Source organism: Cloeon dipterum, chromosome X (genome assembly GCF_949628265.1).
Source record: "Cloeon dipterum chromosome X, ieCloDipt1.1, whole genome shotgun sequence".
In the NCBI taxonomy this organism is placed as follows: Eukaryota; Metazoa; Arthropoda; class Insecta; order Ephemeroptera; family Baetidae; genus Cloeon; species Cloeon dipterum.
This window is the reverse complement of record NC_088790.1, coordinates 6230412-6256741: the sequence shown is the minus strand read 5'-3', so window position 1 is coordinate 6256741 and position 26330 is coordinate 6230412. Positions and strand designations below refer to the sequence as shown.

The 26330-nt window shown below is 45.3% G+C and overlaps 2 protein-coding genes across 8 annotated transcripts in view; one reads left to right on the top strand and one right to left on the bottom strand.

Annotated features, from left to right (window-relative positions):
* The window catches only part of pum (pumilio), a 75894-nt gene extending 65782 nt beyond the window's left edge, over window positions 1–10112 (bottom strand). For 2 of the 7 annotated variants that reach the window (XM_065494198.1, XM_065494199.1), the window contains exons 1-5: window positions 9795–10112; window positions 8372–8480; window positions 7768–7932; window positions 7488–7604; window positions 6608–6703 (exon numbers count right to left, since the gene is read on the bottom strand). In XM_065494198.1, the coding sequence (XP_065350270.1) occupies window positions 6608–6703; window positions 7488–7604; window positions 7768–7932; window positions 8372–8479 (486 nt within the window). In that variant the 5' untranslated portion in view covers window position 8480; window positions 9795–10112. Of the gene's footprint in view, window positions 1–5779; window positions 6199–6607; window positions 6704–7487; window positions 7605–7767; window positions 7933–8371; window positions 8481–9794 lie in introns of those variants that run through there. The other 5 variants (XM_065494202.1, XM_065494200.1, XM_065494201.1 and 2 more) reach the window with 5 other exon arrangements.
* Window positions 10113–11058: 946 nt separating this feature from the next.
* Window positions 11059–26330, top strand: part of Glut4EF (Glucose transporter 4 enhancer factor) — a 48254-nt gene continuing 32982 nt past the window's right edge. The window contains exons 1-3 of the mRNA XM_065494206.1: window positions 11059–11643; window positions 15938–16119; window positions 25625–25767. Coding sequence (XP_065350278.1) covers window positions 11269–11643; window positions 15938–16119; window positions 25625–25767 — 700 coding nt within the window. The 5' untranslated portion in view covers window positions 11059–11268. The remainder of the gene's footprint in view (window positions 11644–15937; window positions 16120–25624; window positions 25768–26330) is intronic.

Here is a 26330-nt window from a genome sequence, read left to right as displayed (position 1 = left end):
AGACAACCAAGAGCTAAAATGGGGATCTAAAGAAATAGTTGTTCACCATAAAGCACCAATAAACAAAATTAAGATAAAATGTAGGTTGTTATCCCCTAAACAATTCCTCCCATTTCCACTTTTGTCGTATTGACAATTGCGACGGCGGCTATTTCCAGCAAACACATTTCACACAGGGTAGTGCTTGTCAGGAGACTCTTTTTCAACTAAGGGTCGTTTGACCGATTACAAAAGAAACGATAAAGTAGAGCAAGGTATACAAATGAAAAAAATATCCTCCCTTTGAAAATATATTTGTTAAAGCTGGCTAGGTTCTTTCTGATACAGGAAAGCTTTGAGATTCACACTGGGCAGAAGAAAAAAAAATATTTGAAATGTTTCTTGAATGGCGTTTCCCGAGTCAAAACATTTCTTAAGATACTGTGCGTATCTGTGAATAGATCAACGTTAAATTCGAGCCGGATCTGAGATTCTTCGATCTTGAAATTAACGTGTTTAGTAGCTTCTTGTTATTTTGTGGCTCGACCAGGTTGGTTTCTTTTTTACATTCTTTCAAAAGCTAGCTGCAGGTTGCCAAAATCTATAAATTAAACATCAAGGCAGCGAATAAAAGGCGTTTGCATTTTTGATACGGTCGCGGCTGTGGCGGCGGCGGCGGCAGAGAAGGAAGGTGCATTCTGGCAGTCACGTTCACTGGCCTATCCCCCACCGTTTGCTCAACTTCCTTTTGCAGCGGCTCCATAGGCACTTTACAGGTGTGCGAAACTAACGAGAAGAAGCAGTTGCAGCCAAGTCACAAGACCGATGAGCGCCGCCGCTTTTATCTCCAAGCATACTTTGCAGTAATTGTGCACCTGCACGAAATGCTGACGGGAGCGTGCCATGTCGGGAAGACATTTGTTTTATTTGGAAATTTGTATTTTAGTGGAGAGATTTACGTTTTCTTCCCTTGTTCACAAACAAAATATTCCAAAGCGCACACGCCACTTGATTCTGTTTGTGGTGCGCGAGCGAAGCACACGCGTGCACGCGTAGTAAAGTTTGTCGAAACCAAAAGTGGTGCGGTGCACGCAATGCCGAAAATACTACTTCTTTTCCTGTCGTTAAATTGGCCTTCCACGGCCATTAGGGAAATTGAAGTTTGTCTTGGGCATGGCAGCGGAACATCCTCAATAAACTAATAAAGCTTGTAATTCGACGCCGATGTGTGCAGCTAGTGGTGCGCGATGCACGTGGGGGCAGACGATGGCATAGACAGAACGTCAGACGACAATCATACTTTCACTCCAGCAGGGAGGCAATATTTCTCCACGAGATAAACAGCGCAAAGCTCCCGTGACAGAACATTCTTTTCTGTTTGCTTACCCTGGTTTTTCTTTGCTTTATACAGGACTGCGGTTGCTCTAGTTTCGTTTGCAACGCACTGGAGAAATGCTAATGTTTTTTGTCAAGTCATTGCTTTTATGCAACCGGAACGCGTGAGCTATGTGTGTTACTGTTTTTGTGCAATCCAAACAGAAACTGTTGGTTTGTGTCAGTTGCCACCGACTTGATATGTAGGGTGCAATCGTTATCGCTGTAAAACATGTAGCGTAAGTGAGATGCGAGGAGACAGCTTCCTCACGAGAAAGATGTTTATTTGAAGGAGGGACAAAATTATGCAACGCTTGGTATTTAAAATTTTACTTAATAACGTAGCAAAGAGAGGAAAGCAAAAAGAATTGTAAGGCATAAAGAATGACTTTTCACCATCAGGCTTATCTTTGGCCTGGCCAAGCTCCCTAAAAATATGAGATAAAAGCGTTGCTGAGCCCAACATTTTCCAGCAGATTCCGCACTCTGCTGGTAAAAAGTGACAAGCGCCGTCCAGAGTTACCACTTATTTGCAAAAAGTGCGTTGGTGCTTTGCCACGTGACAAGGCCGGGATGTTATTCACCACTGATAACAACACCGCAGAAGCAGACGGCGAAATATGATAGAATAAGGGGGCGGCGGAGGGTGGGTGGTGGCAACGGCGGGCTGGGTGATAGCAACCCTTATCATCGATCTCGCCCCGTGTTGCAGTGTGCCGGGATGAGGAGCGAAAGAACCAACGAAAGAACGAACGCAAGAGAAATACTGCACCGCGAGACACGGGCAGGTACCAATGAAGGGCCAAAGCAAGCGTAAAATGTAAAGCAAATAAATAGAAATGGAAGAGCACAAAACAGTCGGCCGAACACGAAAACGGTGTATGGCATATACGCATCGTGCGGAACCATGTGCATGACAATAAAATAAAAAGAGGAAGGGTGTGGGGCGACGCGATGGGAAAAGAGGCCCCAGATGGCGGAAACAGACTGCTTTCGAGAGGATTAGAATAAGACAGGTTCGATTTTTAGTGTAATCCAGTCGGCTGAACGAAATTCCAAGGTTTAAGTAGATGCAATGTTGCGCGGGAAATATTATGCTGCGATCCAGCCTGGTCAGCAGAATTAACCATTGTGAATGCAAAAAATATGGTATTGTGCAAGCCTTAAACGACTGAGCGGTGCTCGCTTTGATTCAACAACGCACCTGCGACAAATTGTTACAGACACATCCAATAAAATGGAATTAGTTTGTTTAGTTTCGCGCTTAATTGTGTTTAGCTTTGCATTGATGCCAATTAAAACTATCCTTACTCACGCAGCACGATTGTTTAATTGGAAAACGAATCTGCATTTCAAATGTAAAGCAAGTCTAACGATTCAAGAACTTGTAGTAAATTCAATACTTGTATCATGAGAGGTTATGCACGAGGGACCATTAAAAGCAATCAAAATGTCAGATCTTTTTCTAGTTATTCTGTAGACGTATTTTTGCTCGTGTAAAATTTATTTATCAACTTTCTATATATATATATATATATATATATATATATATATATATATATATAGCGTTTAAATTAAAAGTAATACACGCGTCAAATTCTGGAGCTGGATATGATTCGAGCGCAATCAATCCACTCGCGAATTCAGACTCGTTGAATCATTCGTTTGCATCTCTACTGGCTTAAACGCTTAAAACGTAATGCACATCCAAAATACATCAAACGCGCGATGAAATCTCAAATCCTATCAGTGTGCCGACTCAAACGCAACCTTTGTAGAATCAGAGACAAAAAGAGGCGGCAGCGGGCGAACTTACTGTGAAATTCAGATAGCGCAAAAAGAGCGACAGACCGCGAGATTTATATAATTCCGCACGGAGGCGCAATCTATTTTCAACTCAAAGGCGACAAGTTTTTGCCAAAATTCACAGCCGCGCTCGAAAGCCAACACGTGACGACTGATTTTGTCGATTTTGACTTTTGAGCCAAAAGTTCAGTGACGGGTCCATTGCAGTCAGCCAGCTACTTGCAGTGAGATTGATTAAACCAGAGCAGGCGCCACTTATGGTGACTATCACTGTATATTATAATTCCTACTCCTTCTCTCTAACTCTTAAAAAAAGTCTACACTACCTCGCCTGCATGAACCTTGGCAGTCCAATAACGCGGTCCCTCCTCAAGGCCGGCTCCTCACGAGCTGTATAAAATAATGGTAAGAGAGCCACTGACATCTTTTAGCTGTTTTTTCGCCCGATTCCGTGGCTCAAATAAACCTTGAAATTCTGTTGCTTGCTTATGGCTAGCCAAATAGGAGTTGCTCTTTAGTCGGGTGCTAATTTTCGCGGCAGCAGAGGAAAAACGAGAGCGGTGGAAAAAGGAGTTTTAATAGGCAGACGAGGCCACCGCCGATTATGAAAATAATTTTCCAGTTGGCTTGTCGGCGAAGGCAGCGATTTTATTGCGCTCGCAACCGCCGCGTAATTGCATTCGGCTCGGTTTTCTTTCGCTGTCCGACGTCGACCGAGACATTAATTCATTCAATTGTTTTCCATCAGAAAATTGGACGGCGTTGCGAGGCAGCCAGCGAGCATACAGGCGTTCTTACAGGCGGACGAGCATCAGCCTCACGCATGATTTACTCTCGCTCACATGCCTGTCGTCCCTTTTTTTAAATTGGAACCACAAATAATTGCAATAAAATATTGAGCAGTGAGAAGTCACTAGTAGTGTTAACCTCTAATGGCAAGTCAAATATCAATTAATGTAGTGTCCCTGACAGAATATTTTCTCTATTTTTAGCTGTTTCATTTTTTCCTCCAAGTCAAAAAGGTTTTTCAACAACAAGTATGGTTCAACATTCACTGTTATATATTATTTAAAACAAAAATTAAATTGTTATATTAATGTAGAATTATTTTGAGGGGGGGGGGAACGATAAACTGAATTTCAAGCCGACCTTACAATTAATTAGTATTTCCGCTTTTTAGCAAAATGTTCAACCTCTCGACAGCCAACCAGATTAGGAAAAAGTGCAGCACTTTTGTGGTTTGCGCAAACGGAGGTACAAGAGCCGAGCCGCCGCAAGGTGCAAGTGGTAAAGAAATTTCAAGCCCAAGGTTACGTCTGGCCAAGAGCATTTATCCTGTGCTAGCGTCAGATCGTTCGGCAGCATTTATATACGTAATAATGGCGCACATATGAGCGACGAAGATATTCACTTTCACCTTCTTTCCGAAGAATAAAAAGCTAGTATAATTCAGACGATAATGGTCTTCGCACACACGCCTCACGAAAAGTGAAAGATTATATAAAATATGAATAAAGACGGGCAAGTGACTAATCACATAACAACAACACACTCCGCGCGCCGTGGGTTCAATGTCAGTCAATAAGCCATCTCTCTTTCCACCTGCACACTCACGCGCGTGAATACAAATTTTTTTCGTTCTCTATAACAAGCAGCAGCAAGCTTGCATGCAAGTGGAATTCGAAGTGGAAAATGCAATATCAGGCAGCCGAAGTGAATTGGTCGGTACTAATGAAGTGGTAAATTTAAATAATAGACAGCAGCTAGGACATGGAGGTGAAAAGAAAGAAACTGGTTTCGACTGAGCAACGCCAGAATTGGAGGGAAATTATAAATACATACCAAGGCGACAAGAATTTGGTACGCAATGCGTGACATGAAGAATTCTAATAGTGGCATTCAAATATTAAGCTGCCTCAAAGCGTCCAGTGATAGATAGATCGTAACATCTACAATTCAGAATTCAACCACTGATTTGGAGAAATTTTTAAATTGTAATTTGATAAAAATGTTAGAGAAGCTAAATGGGAAAAACACACCATCAATTGGGAATGAAGATTTTATTCTCTCATTCTTTCAAGGCTAGCACGCTTGGAAACGATTAGATTAGCGAAGTACATTTGACCCGCGCTGAAATTAACAGCACTCTAGTGTGAGAGGAAACGACTACTTTCCGAATCAAAAAGCTGCGGCTGGCATGAAAAGCCTTGCATGAAAATCAGCTTGGTGCTTTGACGCTCGAGAGGTACGTGATTCGCGCAGAGTTGTTGACATTGAGCAACCGCTCGCTCCCTTTGTCAGGTACAAGGCGGTATTTGTCGAGGGCCACTGACGCGGCCTGACGCTGCCTGCCGGCTTGGTTTTCTCCTCCAAACTCCCTACAACAAAGAACCCTCGATGGCGTCGGGCGCATACAGCGACATCCTGTCTTCAAGGAGGGCGAAAAATGCGCGGTTGCCGACCAGCGGCATACCGTCTGCTGAACTTGTTGCTGCACCTTTCGGCGGCTGATCGATAGAAAGGGCGCATGAGTACAATGGAGGCCGCGACCGGCGACTGGCCCTCAGGGGTTGGTTGATTGGTAGCACAAAATTAGTCAAGGGGTCGGGAATATATTTACCATGTCATTCGGCGCGCCGACAACGATATCTTTCATCATGCTTTGCGGCCCCGAATACGGGGAAGCCGAGGGCTGTATCCACACAATGGCTAGGCAGTTCGAGGAACGCGTCTGCAAAAATCCGGCGCCGCTTGCACTGGTCAGCCGATAACTCACGCACTATTCACTATGTATCAACAATGGCCGAGTGGTCGTCGATGCTAGCTGGGTGACTCACTCTCGGCGCCTTTTCGGGGTAGAACGCGGCGCTGATTTGTTCCGAATTTACAATTCAGCCCAATGCGGTGGTCGAAACTGGCTTTTACACTATTTACATAAGTACAGAGTACCGGCGATGGTGTTACTGTACCATCGAACGCGTGTGCGTACACGAAAAGCAGGCTTTGCTTGGCCTCTCAGAGCGTACTGGCGTCGTGCGGCGTGCATCGGACTGCTTTGCCCCTGCCGCTCCCGCAGTCCCCCTCACGATCGTTTCCTAAAGCTGCTGCGCTCTGGCGCGAACCGCGCTACCGCTCGATTTTTCTCAACGCGATAGATTGGGCTTCAAATCAAATTACTCATCCCGCTTAACTTTCAGTGACTCTCGATGTGCAAATTTTCCGTCTCTGACGTGTTCGAATTTGTTTAAAATTAATGATTAAATAAAAAAAATCCCCACGCAGCCGGCTTGCTTCGACGCAACCTTGTGGGACGACCTCTCTTTTGTCCTCGCCCAATTTACTTGATAATGCAATGTGCCGTCCAAGTTACTGGTCATGAATTGCCAAACGGCAGGCGAGAGCTCGCTGATGCGCATGCATTACAATAGTAAAACCATCATTGACTGACCTGTCCGTTTCTGTTGTGTGGTTGTCCGACTAACGACGGGTGTGGAGGTGGTGTCCCCATAGCAGTGTTCATGAAAACCATTTGCTCTTGGTGTTGCTGGGGGAAAAACACAAAATAAATGGACAACACTTGTCAATTTATTTCAAAATATAGTGATTTGTTGTTAGGAGTTAAAGCACAAAAATAATTAATTGAATTCTGAACAGACTCGAAGAGAACGTGTTTCCAAATAATTGATCTGAAAGTCCACTACTTCTTGCTCTTATGTTACTCAAATAAATTTAATAAAGAAAAACTTTTATATCCATTACAGTTAAAATTAGGCTCAGTGAGAGAAATAATTAGAAATGCACAGCAGAAATGATCAAATGAATTGTTGATTAACAAAAGCAATTAATAATTAAACACAAAATTGTGTTAGTCATTGGTCGGATAACTATTTCGGCAAAGCAGTTGCAGACTTAATTCATTTTAATTTTTTTAACCTCTGCTCAGCACTCCCTGTGGGCTCTAAGCTCACTGGTTCCCAAGTCCCAATAACACCGCCAAGAGGATAACATGGGACAAGTGGCCGCAGAGGAGCTTGGGCCCAATGTGGCCATCTTTTTGCCTCCCCGCAACGATGTATTTTAATTGAAATACCAGGCATTTTTCCCCTAAAGCCGCTGGATCTCCCATTGCTTTGACACTCCTGAGAATGAAATTACAATGCGAGCCAACAGGCTGGCTGAAATTAAATATTCATCAAGCAAGCACTTTTTTCTGGGGAACAGAATTGGAAACTTATAATTAGCTAAAAAAGGAACAAACAAGCAGCGATATACATTACTACTTTGAATAGAGCCATTTCTACTCTACTAAATTGGCTACTCAGCAATACCTTTAGTACTGCAGCTTGGTGCATTTCATAAGCACTTGCCAGTTGCATCTGCTGCATCATCTGCGGTTGCATTTTACCCGGAGAAACCTTCCACCGATCATGGATTACATGGTGATTCTACAAAGAGTAAAATAGTCCAAAAACCACCATTAGTCAAATTAGCAAAACCATCAGATGAGAATTAAAACTAACAGTAGAGACAACCAAACAAAAACGAAAGGTAGAGAGAAATGAAGATTTCAGTCATGCGAAAGAGATTTTTTAGCAAATTGAGGCTCACATCGATAAAGGTGTCGTCGCCAAGTGCCCAACGTGCTGGCTGCTTGTTGGCAGCGTAATGAGGGAAATCGGGATCGGTTTGAGCTCGTTGGAAAACATATCCCACGAAAGAGTCATCTTGAGAACCCCTCACCTGAGGCCTGCCTTGAGCCTCCATAACAAACCCCTGCGCACAGCCACACACCAATAAAGAACGGTCAATCAGTTGCACAGACACGTTTTGCCAATAAAGAACTAGGACTAGGAACCTCAAATTATAATACAGACAGAAGGCAAGAACTCAAGAGGGTAGTTCTATCTTAGGATGCACAAACAGGATAGAGGAAGGGGAATATTGACAAAGATGTGTGTAATCCATAATTGAAAAAAATATAATTTGATTCTCTCATGATTATTCACTCCTCTAAATTTAATAGCTAATTTTTCGTTTTTAAATATTTTCCAGCATTTCACCTCCTTTACAAAAAAAATGCTTCGTTAAAATTCCAGCTGCTTTGTGTAATTATTGGTAAACATGGAACAGACGAAGATTGTATGCCAACAAGCGCAAACACAAATAGTTAAGTGAAACAGTCAAATAAACCAAATAACTACTAAATACACACTTGAGGATTTCGAAGCATATCTGGTGAGGTCTGGTGTCCATTTCCCAAGATTCCAGTAGCTGAGTTTTCAATTCCACCCGATGTGGGATCAGCACCTAGCCACTTCATTCTGAAAAGTTGAGACCAAAATTAATTTCTGCTCTAGAATGCTTAAATTTTAGAATTTAATTTTAAATTGACTATTTAACAAAATCAGTTTGTAAAATAGTTCGCCATTAAATTAGAAAGATGCTGGATTTTGAAATATTTCAAACGCGTATGCAACACTTGTGTGTATCATGTAAGTAAATCTCTACCAAAAATGCAGATCAAATGACATCAAGCAGATACAGCTTAATTTCGCAATCATGCACCAAATATGCGCATTGTGACTAAATCATTAGAGAATTTTTCATTAAAATAAAGTACGACATTAACCTAAGAGCATTAAAATTGCAAACAAAAACTAGATGGTTAAAATATTTAAGAAGTAGAAAAATACCAAGTGTACAGAAATGTACGTTGATTTATTAAAGTAAAGCTTTACAGGCCAATAGTTAAGAGCATTTAGCAAGTACATATTTCATAGAGTTTATTGTTTTGTGGAATTTGGCAATAGTTTACATTTTATCTATACAATGTGCAATAATGAAATCAGGGGAACAGTTAAATTTTGCCAAATTTCTCGAACGTCAAACGGTTTGTCAATGATTTTTTCGCTTGATTTTGATCCCGCTCGTCGCGATTTATCCAAGAGAAAAGTGCGAATTGTGAGGCAAAGTCAACCTTCTGGCGAAATAATCACGATTTCCAATTTTGAGAGTGCTCGCCACTTCATTAGCATGCAAACTTTTGAGTTGATTTTCTCCAAAATTTAAACGGCAACCTGGACTTTTTAGCCTTTTCTGAATTTTTAGATAGTATTTCAGCAAAGGAAAAAGGGTTTTCACAAATATTCTGTGGCGCTTTACTTTAATTTTTCAAATATTTAATTGATGTTACATGATAAAACACAGTGTTGGACTAAAAGCGGCTAGCTCCTTTAAATTATTTCAACACTTGATTATATTTTAAGTTGTTTAACATAAAAAAGAAACATTGATTGCGCACAGTTTTATTAGTGTTATCCCCCACTCGATTTTTTTTACCGTCAATGTCAAACTTGGGAGCCATGATGATTGTCGGCATTCAACAAAAACAAATAAACAAACTAGAATTAAAACTAAGACAGCGTTGACCCGGGGCCGAAATTGCCCCAACCGTTAGGCCCGACCTGTTCAAGCTACACCGACTGTCATAAATTTATTGTCTGGTGAACAATTGCTGTTCAAAATTTGCAAAGTTGAGGACACTTGACAGTTCACCTGCGCAGCAACATTGTGGCCAATTATTAGCGCGAGTACGCCGCGAAACATGCGAATAATAAGGCGAATCTTAGACTCACCTCAATTTGAAAGGGTACTCAAAGGGTCATTCACTGGAAACACCCTCGAGCCGCAAAAACCCGGGTGCAAATAAGGTGCAGCAGCAGAGAGCGGTCCCGCGTAAGTCGACTTTCAGTGTAATTTTCGAGCGGGTGTATGATATTATTGAAATAATATCAACAGAAACGACGACGGCAACCTTTCACAGTAATGAAGGGTCGGAAACACGGCTAATAATTACTATTTACAATGCGGATGACTCTCGATACCACTCACAACTTCACTATGTACATTCATTCAGGCTCGCAGTCATTTTTCCTCGTGTATTTGAATCGATAGAGCAAAACTTCAGGGGGCGGGAAAATTCATATATTTGAACTCCCCCGCCCGTGCAATTTCTGTTCATGCGTTTGCTTGTCGGCTCGCTAGGTGGCGTAGGACCTCCGGAATTTCGTCTTGGACTCGCTTAGAGTTGATGCCAATGGTGACCATGTATTTTCACGGCAAACGTAAAACAAGTAAAATGTAAGATGCCGGTCGATAAAAGATTTTAATGAGCAGTGAGAGTGCAAGATTCACTTGCGAAATCAAAAGTTCTCATGACAACACGGCCGTAGATGAGTTTTTACTCAGAAAGCAACGCAGATTTTAGCTCAAAAGCTCAAATTACGCTTACTACGTCTTAATTGTCAGGTCTATTTTTGGCACCGGCACCGGCACTGGGATGTGGGAAATTGTGGTGACCAAACTGAGATTTCATTTATTTTCTATCACGCCCCAGCGCTAAAATAGAGCCCCTCGAGCTATGGGATTTTTCAAAAATATTTGGGCGTCGAAAATCGAAAACCCCATAATATAAGGGAAATACTTTCCGCGCACATTGGAGAAGCCAAAGTAAACAAGGTCATTTTTCTTTGAAGTATGACGTCAGACCTGGAGGGGCAGGACCAAATGCGCCGTTTCAGCTGTCACCGGCCTCCGAATTACGCCGATTTCGCGTCGGAAACGGAGTAATACGCATCATTCGAGGTGGTGGCACGCGTAAAATGAGATTCCGGCGCTTGGCCTATTAGTTTCGGCACCTGCCGAGCCTTCGGCGGCCGAAACGTTCGGCCAAGAGTGTTGCAAAACACCGGCATAGCAACACACGATGGCTGAATGTTATGGTCTCGCCAACCAATGGGATATGTAGGTCAAAAACGGCTGCGACCAATGAGGTTGCGAACCGCTGGTCACGTGGTTTTGTTGTTACCAAGTCAGCTGTGGTAGGAGAAAATAATCTGCGGCCCGGGCAGAGTCAGGCAGAGCAGCTGATGCCAACGCCGAGTGCAGACGTAACCCCGTCGCTCCGTTGATTATGTGCTTTTCCGCTTCAGCCGATCACTCTTTTCATGTTCAATCGCCGTCTGTCGACCAGCCTAACTTAAGTGCAAGTACTGTCAAGTGATCGTCACGTCGCTCCACCGCCCAATTTTCGCCCAATCGCCCGCCGAAATGTCGACCGGTAAGAGATTGGCTAAGCGTTCCATTGTCGGCACCCGAGTGTGCGTGCCTGCCAAGGACGGTCTTTACCTGCCCGGCGTGATCCACGCCGTCAAATCAAGTCCCGGCGGAGGACTCTTCAACCCCACCGGTGAAAATCGGTACAGCGTGCGTCTGGACGCACCGCAGCCGCGCACCATATCCGAGTACATGGAGAAGGACTTGGTCGGACCCGGCTTCGGCTCCATCAACAGACTCACCCTGAAGGAAGGACAGAAGGTGTTCCTCACCCACAACGGAAGGGAGGTGTCCGCCACCGTCGTCGCCCACGTCAGGGGCGAGAACAAGGACGAGGTCACCGTCACTGTCAACCCTTCTGGCTTGGAAGTAAGTGTGCCAAATAATATTCTCTGGATCACTAACCGCTGCTTATTCAGAGGGCAGTGTACATTTTCTGCTTTACTTCCTTTTGGCTTGGTGTTCCTTCCTTTCGGGCTGTTTTAGGCTGGCGGTATTTTTACTTCCTTTTTCGTTGAAAATGGCTCGTGTAATCGCTCGGCCAGGGGGTTTGTTGTTTTTGCTTCTGAGAATAATTAATTTCCTCTTTCCTTCATTGTTTCTTGCCACCGCTGCAATTTGCCATGTCCCGTTTTTCTCCTGGAAATTTTCTGCTTCAGTGGTATGTACCTGCGATAACAACGTGCCACCATTTTCTCATTTCTTGGACGAAATTTTTTACTTTTGTATGCAAGCGAGGCAAAAAATATTTTCAGACTTTCCAATTCGCGAAATTTAATTTTCCCCAACTACCAACTCGATCCATTTGTTCTGAGCTATGTGAACGTTACATACATTCACTTTTCATGACCTGTCAAGTGCTAAAAACTTCGCAAGTGGAACACAGAGCGCAGAGCTTCTCTTTCTCTTTCCACGGCTTTTTTTGCGCACTCCGCCAGTACAAGCACAATTAAGCCGGCGATTCTATTAGTCGCTTGATCATGCTCATCATCGGCCCGAGGGAAAAGCGAAACGTGCCGCGTTCTATTTCCAGCTGGAGCACATGCATTCTCAGGGAAGCCGCACAAGTCCCATAACGTGATTGCTCCACGCTTTTTCTCTCTATTTTAATTTCGAATAGCCGGTCGACGCGTCGCGTTCGTCGTGTATATAATACACACTCAGCAGCCTATTTTTTCAGCTGGCGCGTCCATCACGCGACTTTTCTTACTGCTAATCCTTCATTCACGTGAGAACTTTTCTATCAAACCAATCACGCGTGAATTCTGTGGCGTCACTCGCTTGTACCAATTTCGTTCCACGAACGTGAGCTTTTCCGCGGTGAAAATGCCAGTCAATTGGTTTTTGCCTCTCGTCAGACATAATATTTGAATCAATTTCGTCGAGAGCACCGGAATAGAGAAAAGCGATTCTCATGGGCGTTTGCGCATAAATTAGCAATTAGTAAATTATGCAGCGCGCCGGGCACCGGGAATAATAAATATAAATAAATGTGAAATGCTGCATGACTGTCATAAAACGCACGGCTGACCGGTGCGTTAATTCTCGTTGAACAGGTTATCCTTCCTCTAGCCCGGTTATTTTAATAGCGACAACACTCAAACACACACACACACACTTTGTATGCTCTGGAACAATAAAAGGAGACGGCGCTGGAATAAGGACTTTTTTCTGCGGGAGATCGGGCGCGCGCCGGCCGGTGAGCGATTTTCTTGCTCTTAGCTGCGCATGATGAAAGGTAAAAGGCAATTGCAGCAGCAGCCAGCGTGCGCTAATACACTCTCTCACGATTTTTATTTTTATGGGACACCTTTCTCTTTCACGAGTTTGAGTGAAAACTGCTAGCTGCTACTGCCGCGCTGAATGAAAATCGATTTTGCGCGACCGTCCTGCTCTTCCGCACTTTTCTTGCCTCTTTTCAAACGGCGGCGACACTCGCGGAATGTAATCAAGAAGCTGTTCCCTCGACTCACTCGCTCTCCGCGTTTGAAATGTGTCATTTTCTGCTCGGCGTAACTCTTCTGCTCCATTTCGCGTCAAGTGGGACTTTCTGCTCGCTCTGCAAGCGGAAAAACCATTGCGAGTAATATGTAGCAGGGGGTGCGCTGAGAGCGACTAATTGGTTTGCATTTTCTCTCCAAATGGTGGCTTGTATTTTTAGATAAATTGCAGTCGTTTTCAGAAGCATTTATTATTCCGAGTTGCAGATCTTGAGTGCTCCAATTTGAAAAGAAATTCAAAACAAGTTTTTGAGAGGAATAGTTCTGACAAAACTAATTGTTTATTTTGGAAACTTACAAAAATATTGCCATGTGGCAATATTATTCTTGGTTATTGTTGCTCTATAGTCGAATACAATAATACATTACTTACCTTCTTGTTTTTTTTCGATATAAAAGCTCAACCTAAATAAATACAAGAGATTTTAAGCTAAACTCTTGTTCGATTTTATTGTTATAATGGCCGCTTTTGAAATAATTATCTTTCCACTGTTCATTGTGACTTCATGAGAATGAGAATAGAGTTGTAATATAGTGAAAACGAAATGGTTTGGAAATTTAGGGCGTTTGCTGGTGTTATCTCCTGCTCATTGCTCAAACTAATAAAATCGAAAACAAAAGTAGTTTTATCTAGGGTTTGCCTTAGTCGAAATCGTGTATGGCCTTAAACCAAATAATTATAAGAATGTAGCTTCAGATTTTACGCTTCTTTTGAAACAAAGCTGATTTAGAGTAATCAGTTCATGTTTGCTCTCCTTCAATAATAGCTATCTCGTGATTTCTTCCGCTTGCTTAAATCCAATATTTGATGAGTTAGTTAGCCCTCTCTAAGTTCATCAGGCCTTTTCCACTCAGTCACAGCAAACGTTGTTTTTGTGGAAGTGGTTTCGTTTCGCCGGCCGGCTGGCTGAAGAGCGTACCGCCGGTTTTACTGCGCTGTTTATAAGCGAATCAGCCTGCTCGCTCACTCGCTTGCTGTTCTGCCTACGCACTAATAAAAGCAAGCACCAACAAATTCTGCTGGCACGAAGCGAGCGGCTGTTCCCCGTGTGTGTGAGTGTATATAAAATGCGTGGCCGCCCGCGTGATTACATGCGAATGGTGATGTGCTGCCGTGCCGAATTGTCAAGGGCCAAAAGGGCTGTTGGCAGGCAGGGAAAAATCTATTGTGCCCTCTCGAGCAGGCAGGCGGCTCGAATGACGTCACGCATCTTTGTTGTTAGGCTCGCTGCTAGCTCGCCAGCCGGCCGGCCAGCCTGCTCACGCGAGTTTTTTTTATTTGTGCGCAGATATGTATAAAAATATACACATAGTATAATGTGCTCGAATCAGAGGCGAGCGAGAGCGAGGGACACCTTGCTCCTCCGACCAGGATCAGGCTAGCTGATGTTGTGACGCAGTTTCTCCCGGCGGTAGAAGAATACGCATATAGTGTGTATTATACGCACTTCTCTCTCTCTCTCTCTCTCTCTCTCTCTCTCTCTCTCTCTCTCTCTCTCTCTCTCTCTCTCTCTCTCTCTCTCTCTCTCTCTCGTCTTTTAACGAGGATGTCCCTTTTTCACATGACTGCCTGCTGGAAAAACCAGTTAAATCGCATATTTATCCCAGCAATATTTTGCTGCGTAATATAATGGAGCTACTACAGCCAGGAGATTTTCGGTAGAAATCAAAGTGTCCGCCTGATAGCAGGTTGATGGGAATTACTGCTTTTCAATTCCAGCGCGAGCATTCCAGTTGGGAAAAACGCACCTGTTCCCTACATATCTGATTAAACGCAGCCGGGCCTTATAAAATTAAGCTTCCTGTTTAAGCCAGATCATGTAGTGTTACGCCTTTTAGTGTCGTGGGTGCTCGTACTTGGGGGAAACGTGTGCATGAAAGCGGAATGCGTGCGGGCGGGCAGGCGGGTATTGAAGGCCCGTTTTTCGCACTGCACAAACAAGGGACCGGCAGGCCGATTACCCTTGCAAATTGCACGGCGTGAGTGTGTATGAGTGAGCGCTGGTCAAAGCACCGTTGCTTTGTTTTGTGAATGCAAACAAGACGCGCGCGCACTGCCCCGTCTGTAAATGGCATCAGCTATATAGTGCCATTTGACACTTGAGAGAGTGGCACACGGCCAAGTTAATAAGCAAATATTGCTCACATTTCCCCGCGCGACGCGAATAGCTGCTTGATGATGCATCCGCCCTTCTGCGTGGATGGAAAGTAGTAGTAAATATTTGCTTAGGCAATCGTATAATCCGTCCGACCCGGCAGCTTCTCCGTCTCGTTCGAGGAAGTGCACGTGCAAATGACAGCTACCAAGCTTTGTTGCAATTCCGCACCGCGGCGGCGCACACTTAACCTCCTTTTTAGCCAACTCGCTAATTGTACGAAGGGTTTTGTTATTATTACACAGTGTATATAAACCGATGCGCAATTCGATGAATGAGGCTATGCAGTGACTAATCTTGCTTAGAAAAGGCTTTATCAGCCAGTTCCAGAACAAAAGGAAATGCTTTGGATTCAATGCCCTTTATCGGGATTGCTTCCTTCGTGCGTCCATTTCAAAACATTTATTTCTCTCTCCGCCAGGCAATTTAGTGTGCTTTTCCATCACGCAGATCCATTCCCGGAATCTCGTAATTGTTTCTCAAGTATTTTTTTCGTGTTTGTTGCAGCGCGGATCCCCGATTCTGACGTTAGTCAAGCGTCTGGATGAGGTTCGTCTCTTGGAGTCACGCAAATCCGCACGCCTCATGGATCAGGACACTGATTTCGCCCGACTGGCAGACATGGCCGGAGCCGACCGCAAAAGGACCTCATCTCACAGCATCGACGTTCCAAACTCCATCCACCAAGGGTGAGTGTCGAATGTTATTCCGCTTGATGAGATCCCTCTCACTCTCTGCAGCTTTTCATCTTTGCATGATTTCTTCTCGTCCTCCTTCAATGTCAGTCACAGGAGCAATGAAAATATATTTCGCCGGCCGGCAGTCTGTGCGTATGGCATTTTCGCGGACCGCGCCTTAGCAGCAAGGCCAACCTCGGCAGGCCAACTTAAGTGAAGTCAGAAAAGCGACCTTCACTAAAGCAACATTTCCAATTTTGCTTTTTGCTCTTTTAATCGCCAGTGCGAACGCTTAGCGAATATTGTGTGTTTGTTTACTAGAGTTGTTGTATAGGTTAAGAGCGACGAGACTTGGAAAACATGTGATAGGCGCGCGCGACGGCCCCCACTCGCGGCGGCCCGCCATTTAATCACAAATCCCAAACACGGATATTACGGCCAGCATTGGAGTTATGTCAAGGCTCCGGCTTGCCCCATATTCACGTTCGCAACTTTCGCTCCACAGACGCGTAAAAATGATGTCGGCCGTGCCATTCTAATGTTGCGTACTCGCTTGGCGAAGGTGAAATCCACTACTCGTTAACATTCAACGGCAAAGGTTACAAAATACTCTACGAGAGAGCTCTTTAAAGCCAATTAACCTCAGCTGCGCCGTTTTTAAATTTTCGTCCGATGAGAATTTATGGCTGCCTTTAATTAAGCACTGATTGGATTTTTTCACTCTCCCCTTGGGGCTTGCAACGGACAAAATATATGTAATACGTGTGTGCGTGAAAAATCGATTAGGGGCGCTTGATTTCGCCGCGGCCGCTGCAGCAGCAGCTGTAAAGAGTTGGGTGGGTTCGGACTGCGCACGACATCATCAGCACCCACCACTCGGAACCAGCTGTTAGGCTATGGTATTCGCGGCAGCTCCCCAAACTTTCCCTTCTCGGGTGACGTCACGCGAGCACCCAGTTGTGAGAATCAGCAAGCGAGTTGGCTGCTGCAGAAACTGGGTGCAAGCGAGTTTATTGTCATCTGCGAATAAAAACCTGTAGCTCGTCGGAGAGACAAAACGGGTCAGCTGAGCTGGCGCCTCTTAAGCTCTTGCAGTCCACGTGAATTATCTCATCAAAACAACATTAATTTGATTCAATAGAACGACCCACGCATCACTGCTCTCTCCGCTCACAGAGAAAAGACGGACGGCCCGCCGGAATGAGATTAGGAATCGGAACGTTTTGTCGCCACAAAGAATTCCTTTCGTCTGGATCTAACGAGTATTGTCCTTTGGAGGGAGAACCGGTTATTCCACAAATAAGTCCAATTTACAATAGAAATCAAACACACTCGAACTGCAAGGCCGTGCGATAAATGTTATATTATTTGGCCACGTAGGCAGCACACCTGCATGGTACTGTAAACCGCCGTGCACAAAACACAAGAGGTCACTAGGGCTGTACAAATGGCAATGAGGTCACCCTCAGCTTTCAAAGCTCAGCTATGCTCGCGAACTGCAGACCGGCGAGAGTGGTTCCCTTGAATTTGCATTAGCAATGACCCTTGCCGCGCGAGATGCTATGAATGATTGAGTTGCTAGACTCACTCGCACGGCGTTTTCGAGTGAGAGGTGGTGCGCCTTGGGTACGAGAGAGACGGCTCATAAACCGAGACACGTATGCGCGCCGCCGAGTAGGGCAATTTATCTTTCGTCGGCCTTGTCGCTTTTGCTCGCTAATAATATCGGTGCCCCCACAAAACTGCCACTCTACAATTACTTTGTTTCACGTGCTCAGTACCTACACGAACACTTTGACAATTACAAAGAGCAATTGAACCCGCGCTTTTTTATTTTAAACTCTATACACAGGCATATAATATGTATATGGTAGCCTTGTCTCTATAACCACAGCTACACGAGAGAGACATTGAAGTGAAATCGTTGCCTCGAGTGCTGCGAGATGTTTGAGTGGGATTACATGTGCTTGCATATGCTATGAGTACACGATGAGGGGAATTGTTAAAAGGCGGGCTGCGTAAGTAATTTTTATTGCCACCAAATCGTGCATTGTTCGTTCGCGGAATTTTGCAAACGCGGAAACACACATCATATATAGCCCTCGTTCTCCCGAGAGATGACCCAGCATTGCATTTTATGGCTTTTCACCAAAGCAGAATTTTCACTAGAAATGGTGCACTTTGCCACTCAAATTTTATTATATTTGCTTTGTACGCGGGCTATTATCCAGCAATAAAACCCGCGTGTTGCCGTTCTAGGAATTTGTGTCAAATTAGAGGCTCGTTTTGCGCCATAAACGCCCTCCAAACCGTTTTTCGGTAGCGAAACGCCAGACTTCCATATAATTCTTTCCGAGAACGACCAATTTCCTTTTGGTTTCACAATAATTTTTGCGAGCCGCTCTCCATTCAACCCCTTTAGCGGGGCCCCCTTTCACGAAGGGCGCCCCTTGAACTGCCTGCCGGCTTGACCGCATTCCGCGATATCTGCGCCCACCCAAAGTTCGCGAATCGCGGTAGCTGCAACTTTCGCTGGCCAGACAGGATTGTAAAAAACGCTCCTAGCGTACGCACCTTGGACGCGTACCTGAAGTGAATTACACGGCGGCTAATTGGAGTTACGCGTTGCGACTGCTGAAACGCGATATGTGTATCGGCGGATTCGATCAAGTGCGTGCGTGCTCGGCCGATGGAAATAATAGAGAAGTTGTTATTGAATAACAATCCTGACTGAAGGTCATGCAGAGCATACCCACGATTCTTATTTCCTGTTTCAATAGAGTTAGGCAGGGCTCGCTCCAGCCCGCGAGAGAAGCAAAAGCCGGCCGCGTGCGAGAGCGTGTGTGTCATTTGATACACGCCTAGGCTGTGGCTTGGCTTTATTTTCTAGCTTACAAAGTCGCAGAATACATTATGTGCTGGAGAACAATTAGAGAAACGCGCGGGATGCCCGCATCTGGTCGCGGATTGCGTAAGTATCAGGTGTTGGTGGACTCGCGAGAAAATCGGACTGCTTCTCGAAAGGTGTGGGCTGGGTGGTTGAAACGCGACACCGAGAGGGAGACGGACCGCGATCACACAAAGTCGACCACCGCACGGTGGGTGCACGCACTCGACTTTTGTGTTTTCTCGAAGACGGTGGGAATTAATGTCGTTCCGCCGATGCCGCCAGCTGCTTTTACGACGTTCTGGTCGAGATTAGTATTCAAATATTATTGTTACTGTCGGACCGACGTGGGAGGCTCGCGCTTTCCATAAATAGGCAATAAAATTGGGGAGGAATTGCTTCATATGGCACAGTTGTCAACGCGCGCACCGGCCGCTTGCCGGCCGAGGCGGCTCAAAATTTAAAGAGCCGGCCGGCATCTCGCCAACCTTGCGCTTATGCTCGGTTTGCGCGCTAAGTATATAAGCAGCTGATTGCAGCAACTCCGACCTCGATCCGAACCGACATACCACCACCTCCTTATACCTTTTGTCACGAGCACCGCGGTGAATGACGTCACGCGGAATAAAAGTTTCTCCATCATAAACAGGCCCCTACTCTCTTTCAGCCGGTGCGCAAAAATCATATGGCGGCGGCAGCGGCATCGCTCGGCACGGCCGGCGCAAGCCGCATTGTCTTGTTGCACAATTAATATTCGCTGAAAGTGCCCTGAGCTCGCGCGCGCGGTGGGCCGCTTTTTTCGTACCGGAATGTGGACCTCAAATGAGGAATTGCACGTGACGGAATTAAAGCCGCCGGGAAAAACAGCTGGCCGGGTCGTGTGTGTTTGGCTTGCCGGCGGACCGGCCAGCCGGCTGGCCACTCGGCGCTATTTTGGCCCCCGCATCGTGCATTCGAATATTAACGAGTCCTCTGATTTATTAGTGCCAATGATGTTGTAACTCGTGGCCTCGTTACTCGCTGCTCTCGGTGCGCGATTTTGAAACAGTGCTATAGTGTAGTTTCGATTTAATTAGATAATTTTTCATTTGCGCGACTTTTACTCCAGTGCGGAGCCTGTTTGTCTTGATTTTTATTGTCCAACTTTTATCAATCTCAATCGATCCGGTTTCTTGGAGTAAGGGTGTTGTCCGCTTGATCGCTCGCTGCCTTTAGCCGACACATATATGCGCATACTAGAGTTTTCCAGCAGCTTTTTAACACCGATTTAAATAAATTATAATCAGATTATTCCATTCGATTGTTATTCCTTGTTCGAATCTCTTGGGATGCTGCGCTGCTTCTGCTCATTAAATATTTATAACGTGCCAAAACAATCATTTCGAAGCACCACAAACCGATCTGACCTGGGGCAGGTGACCAATTAAAGATTCAAATTGTACCGGTGTGGGATCTCCATAGCCTCGGAGAATACCGTTGCTTGTGATTGCATCTATGTAACAACATACACACAAACGCAGTCATTTCCCGACTCTCGCCATAATGGCTCCGCGCACGCTGATTTCCCGCACTCACCATAATGCTTTTCTTTAATCGCAGCCAGCGGGATTGGCGTACTTATTTATGTGCACGCATATATATCAGAAGTGCATTCCGCCGCTGCAAACACATGCATTATTAGATTGCGAGACTCGCGAATGGACAGCTAACGGTGTGTGCGAGCACTTGATATGTATTATTTGTGCGCTGGCAAGCCGTTAAGTGGGTCATCATACTCGGAGAGCTCTCTGCCGTTTGAATCCAAGGAAAAAAACTGCTTATGCGCCTCTCGCCATGCAACATTGCAGTTCTTGCAGTAAATAGATGGACCGCTGCAGCCGCGGCCAGCTAGCAACCCGCGCACGCGGCTGGGGGTTCTTGCGGCAGCGTTATGGGCGCACTAAGTGTGCCATAATAACGAACGCCCTTGTTTTGTTAGCTAATTGGAGCCAATTAAGAGCCGCGCAGCAATTACAGGCGCAAAATCTAGGTCTCGGGAAGCTGCTTCTCGGTACCAGACTGCAAGACGGGATGAAGTGGCGCGAGATAAAAATTACTCGCCGACGACGTCAACGCCAATCCATCAAATTACTCTGCGAATCCGCTAATTATGCAAATCCTGACGGGTGAATCAGCCGACAGCGTGAACACCTGATGATGAGAATAGACCCATGCGCGAAAAATTTCAGTGGGCGCGGACGCGCGATGTTCGTCGGTCAGCAGACTGTGTATAAATTTGGTGCCTCAAGCGAGGGCGGTCTTGGGAGCATCAGGTTTTGGCTTGACGCACAAGACACGGCCGCTGGCTGGTTTGCTCGGTGGTTAGGCAACTGGGCTAATTTTAGCCGCGGAACTCTCGGCAGACACGACCAATAAACAAATTGTACGCACACACCCCGGCCCGCACACGAGAAATCAGGGGTCGGCTGTGAGTAATCCCTGAGAAAGAGAGAGAGAGTTCGCGACGAGCTTATTTTTTCATTCAGACACGTCGTTTTTACACTCTCCGCGGCTGCGAAACATTCCTATCTGCTTTTGTGCCGAAATTAGATCAAGTGGAGCGCAGCAGAAAAAGGGACAGTGCTGCTTTTTCGGCGGCGTACTCTGGCACCACAAAGTTATGAAATTCTGCAGAATGTGTATCTGGAAACAAATTGCACTCAAAGTCTCTAAATTAAAAGACTTGAACGCCTGCCAACGCTGAATGGATGAATAATTAAAATTTGTTGCCGGCCGGCGTGGCTCGGTTGATGAATTGCTGCTGGCGCATCTCTCCGCGCGGCTGATGCGCTATGCTTGCAGTGACATTTTCATTTGGCATTTAAAAGCATTGTGCTCGCGAGAGTTGAGAGACGGCCAATGCATAAAGTGTAACAACGGCAGAATGAAAAACGCAGTCGAGCCAACAGGGTTTGAAAACCGTACTCTTTCATTTTGCTCGATCTGTTTCCACACTCGCAACGTTTCATACAAAATTATTTTGCTGCCTGGCTTAAGCGCTGTAACGAGGTCACCAACCTTAAGGATAAAGAGCATTTTTAATAATTGCACTGCGCGCGCGAATTGAAGAGCGAGAGCCTACAAATAACTGGGGCGAAACGCCGGGTTGAAGAGAGAAGCTTTAGCATCCTTTCATCCGATTAAACTGCAAGCGTGAAATGCATTTTTTTTAATTTGAAAGTGACCTACCTAGTTCGTAATGTATAGAAGACCTGCGCAAGGGCCTCACTGAATAAAACAAGGGTGACTCGTTTAAAAAAACTCGATGTGAAACCTTCTATTTTTTCACACTCTCGGAGGGGGCAAAAAACTGTACCTCGGGCTTCCGCGCGAATTATATTTTTGTGACCAAACACCCGTGCTGTGTGCCATAATTCAATTATCACACGAGGCTTATGTGTTGCCTTGTTTTTCCTCGCTTTTATACTCTTTGGCTGGCCACATTTTGACCCTTTTCCTGCTCTGCAGTGCGTATCACTGCCGTTGTGGGTCTTCCTGATCGCCGAGCTTCAGGTGTAAACAATCACCAGCGCAGCAAACAACCCCTATATCCTCATTAACTGCCGGTTCTCCCGTGGATATTCTCTGCTCGGCTCACTGCTCACTACTCGATCGCAGGCAGCGCACACAGCAAGTCAGTTGGCTATTACGTGCTTCTGCCTTCAGAAAGCCACTAATGAGCTCCCTTGAAAACAGCTCAGCCCCTATTTCATCCACGATTTCCAATTACTGTCGTTGCAAATCGATCCCCCGTCAGCAGTATAGCCAGCGGGCAGTCTTGAAACACAAGAAACCAAGTGGGCAACTGCCGAAATATGACTCAATCCTCCGCGGACAGATTGAAGCCGAATGAGACCGTTTTCACTCTTGGCACAGGGATCGGATCGAAAACGCAAAATTTCACTTTTTGCTCGCACGCTTTTAGTGCAAGACCGACTCATTCTGCATGAGATTTGCATTCACAATCAACTTTCCTCTCACTCCATTTCCCTCTCTTTTCAATTTGCAGTAATGTATTCAACATTGTGCCAAGCAAGGGAAAAGAAGTATTTCCCTCCCTGGCAACTCGATTCGTGCACAGAGTAATTTCCTGCACGTGGCTGTCGGAAAAACTTTGTCGGCAGCGCCCTGCAAATTCCACTTTTTTCGATCCGCGTGGAGCAGGGCAGGTAGTGTATTTGCCCATAACGACTAACGACTGCGCTAAGACGAAGCAATCGATAGAGCTTTGAAAATAGGTCAGCGTGTGCAGAGTGGAAGCGGGGCCGGTCCCTTTTCTGCGGGACCACGCGCGCAGAGCTCCGAAGACCCGTGCCTCTGGAAATAGGTCAACCGAGCAACGGAATGAGTGCACTCTTATGTATCGATTCGGCAGCGGTGTTCACTCAGTAAAGCAAGTGGAGCGGCTTATACACAGCTCGCTGTAGGTGCAATTGAAAATTTCTGCACGGTCGCTGCAGTGCAAAATTAGTTTGCTCGGAATGCCGGCCGGCATAGGGCTTTCTGCAGCACGCGCTCGCTTTTCGCTGATGCTTTCTAACCGCGCAAATTATTTATGTGCATGCTATAAGGCTGCATTATTGTGAAAGTCAAGATAGGCAACTCTCCCATTGCGCTGTTGGTGCAATGGGAAAGTTTTTACGCTTTTTACTGTTGCAGTCTTTTTGTATGCATATTTGTTTCTGTTTTATCCTGTGAGATTATGCAGATTCTTATTTACAAACGAAGCGTGCGGTGTTGGATTTCTTCCGCTTTTTTAAGCCCGGGTCCCGACACACTTTTTTAAATTCTCAGGCCGTTTAAATAAATTTTGTGTCGAGCCCAACAAAAGCGTTTCTTTTACATACATCCACAGCGATTTTTCTTCCTTTTCAAACGCATTTTATCGCTTAAGTTAGTTTGCCTAATGTAAAAGAGCTGTTTTGCTCAAAGGCAGGTAACATAATAAATTACACGTGAATATCAACATCAACACAGCAGTATTTTTTCCTTCAAAGTCCATAAATACATCATTACACTCTGTATTCGATGTCTACACAAAGGCAAAAGTGGCCTGGCGAGGCACGACAAATATATAAATAACGTTTGACAATTTAATGATGAAGAATTGCGTTTCTATTAATTTCTCGTTCTTGCACATGTGTCGATATGGAGAGAAGGAATCCAAGCTGCTCTGAGCAAAAAAGGGTTTTCATCGAGCACTATAGTGTGTTCTCCATCTCAAGTGCAATTGCTGGATACAGAGAGAGAGAGAGAGAGAGAGAGAGAGAGCACTTTCTTATTATAAATAATTGATCTACAATTGCCGTTGTCGAGCATGAAATGAGGCTGGGAACACATGCTGTTGCACTCGTGCTGCACTGTGTTCGCTGTGTGAGACCACACGTATGTGCTCCTGCTGTTGGCCGCAGCAACCGCCGCCGCCGACGAGCTTTTTATATATAGAAAAGTTGCAGGGGCATTTATATTTATTAGGAATCAAGAAAGTGTACCGAGCACGGTAGCCTTGCCGTCGGGTTTGTATTAATGGCCAGAGTCACTTTGTGTGAAGTTCCAAAGTTTTTTTTATACCTCTCGCCGAAACGCGTAAAAGTTAATGACCAAAATAAATAGCCTCGGCGCGCGTTGCTGACAAAATGCTCTCCTTGTGGCTTTTATTGTGTATAAAAGGAGTGCAGCGAGGAAATCTCGATCGCTGTGGGTGCTGGGAAAAACGGCCTTTTCCGCGCCGGTGTTAGCTCTAAATTATGCGGTGGGTGTATGCAGAGGAGCAGAATGCACACCATTAGAGCACAAGTGCCGGGGAATACGTACGCGGGGGAGCAGATAAGCGCGGCCAGGAAATTTGAATAATTATTAGCCAGGGCAACGCAGGCCGCCGTGCAGTTTTAAACGCAACCTCTGCTCAGGTTGAAAATTATTTCCTGTTAATTAAATAAGGAGAGCTTGCCATGCATGTTTTTTTTGTACGAGGGATTTTCGCGCTCCAATGCACACTGTCGACTCTTTCGCCGGTCGACTACAATATCCCTGCTAAGTGAAATCTGTATGTATCCTTTACTAAGAGCCAATATTGCTTCCTCATGCACCGCTCAGCTCAAAGCGCGGAGGAAGTGATAACGAATTTTTTTAACCATCCGCACTCGAAGCACCGTCGGCGCATAACAGGAAAATAACTTTTTCTGCAATGCGTCGCGGTTTGAAAAGGTTTATTCTCATTGTTGTCTGCATGGCAGCAGTGTGAAATGAGTCTAATTCATCATCCACACAAATGCTTCGTTTAATCTGGACGAGCGAGTGCTTCGCACAAAAGCGGCAGCTGTGAAAACCGCTGATGCCGAATATATCTTCGTTTTATTTATATATAGCATCTTCCTTTTCTTTGACGTCGAGGCAAGTGTTTTCCGCTGAATAATGCAACTCTCTTGCGCGCGGTCAACTTCCCATTCTTGTCATTGCATAATAAGCGTGGATGCTGCCGAGCGAGAGCGATTTTTCATTTCCACTCTGTCCGCTTTGTGCGTAGTTATAGCTGCTCCCATTTTTTTGCCATCAACCTGTATCATCAATGTTTGTCCATTGTGCTTTCAGGTCGCGCAAAAGACGGCCCAGCAGCGGCAACGGCAGTCCCTCGGACGAGAACAACCAGGACTGTATGAACGAGTGCACCGCCGCCCTGGTGCTGATGAGCCTCTCGTGCAGCCCTCATTCCCCCAGGCCGTACTACATCGATGGTAAGTAGCCGCAAATCTTCCTCACTGCGTCACCTCCGGCCCATTTCTCCAGACTTGTAAAAATTTATGCTACGTACATCCTCTTCTGCGCCACCAGCTGTGTGGAAAAAGAGCAACCGGGGCCAATTACACTGATTGCTTTATGATGCAAAAACTACCGACGAGCAAATTAAGGCAGACAGAATGAGTCATGATCTGGAGAGTTGTTTAATAATAAAAAAAGAGGAGAAGTCAGGTGTTCCATGCTCTTCGTGTTGTGATAAAAAAAGAGAATAAAAAACGGTAGGGGATACGCGCACGACGACTCCGAGTCTGCCATTGTACTATGATTCTTCCTTCCTTGTCTTGAACCTGTCCGCTTGGGCTGTGCCCAACGGCAATCCGAAACTTGCAAGACCAGAATCTCGTAGCTCACTCCCAAAGTCAATCCTAACCTCTCGACTACATAATAATAATAACAACACCACACGCGTAAAAAGCGGAGAAGGAAATGTATTCATTTTTCCTGGTCCCGAAATGGCCTTCGGCCACAAAACATCATTACTAAGCGCGCCACTCTTTTC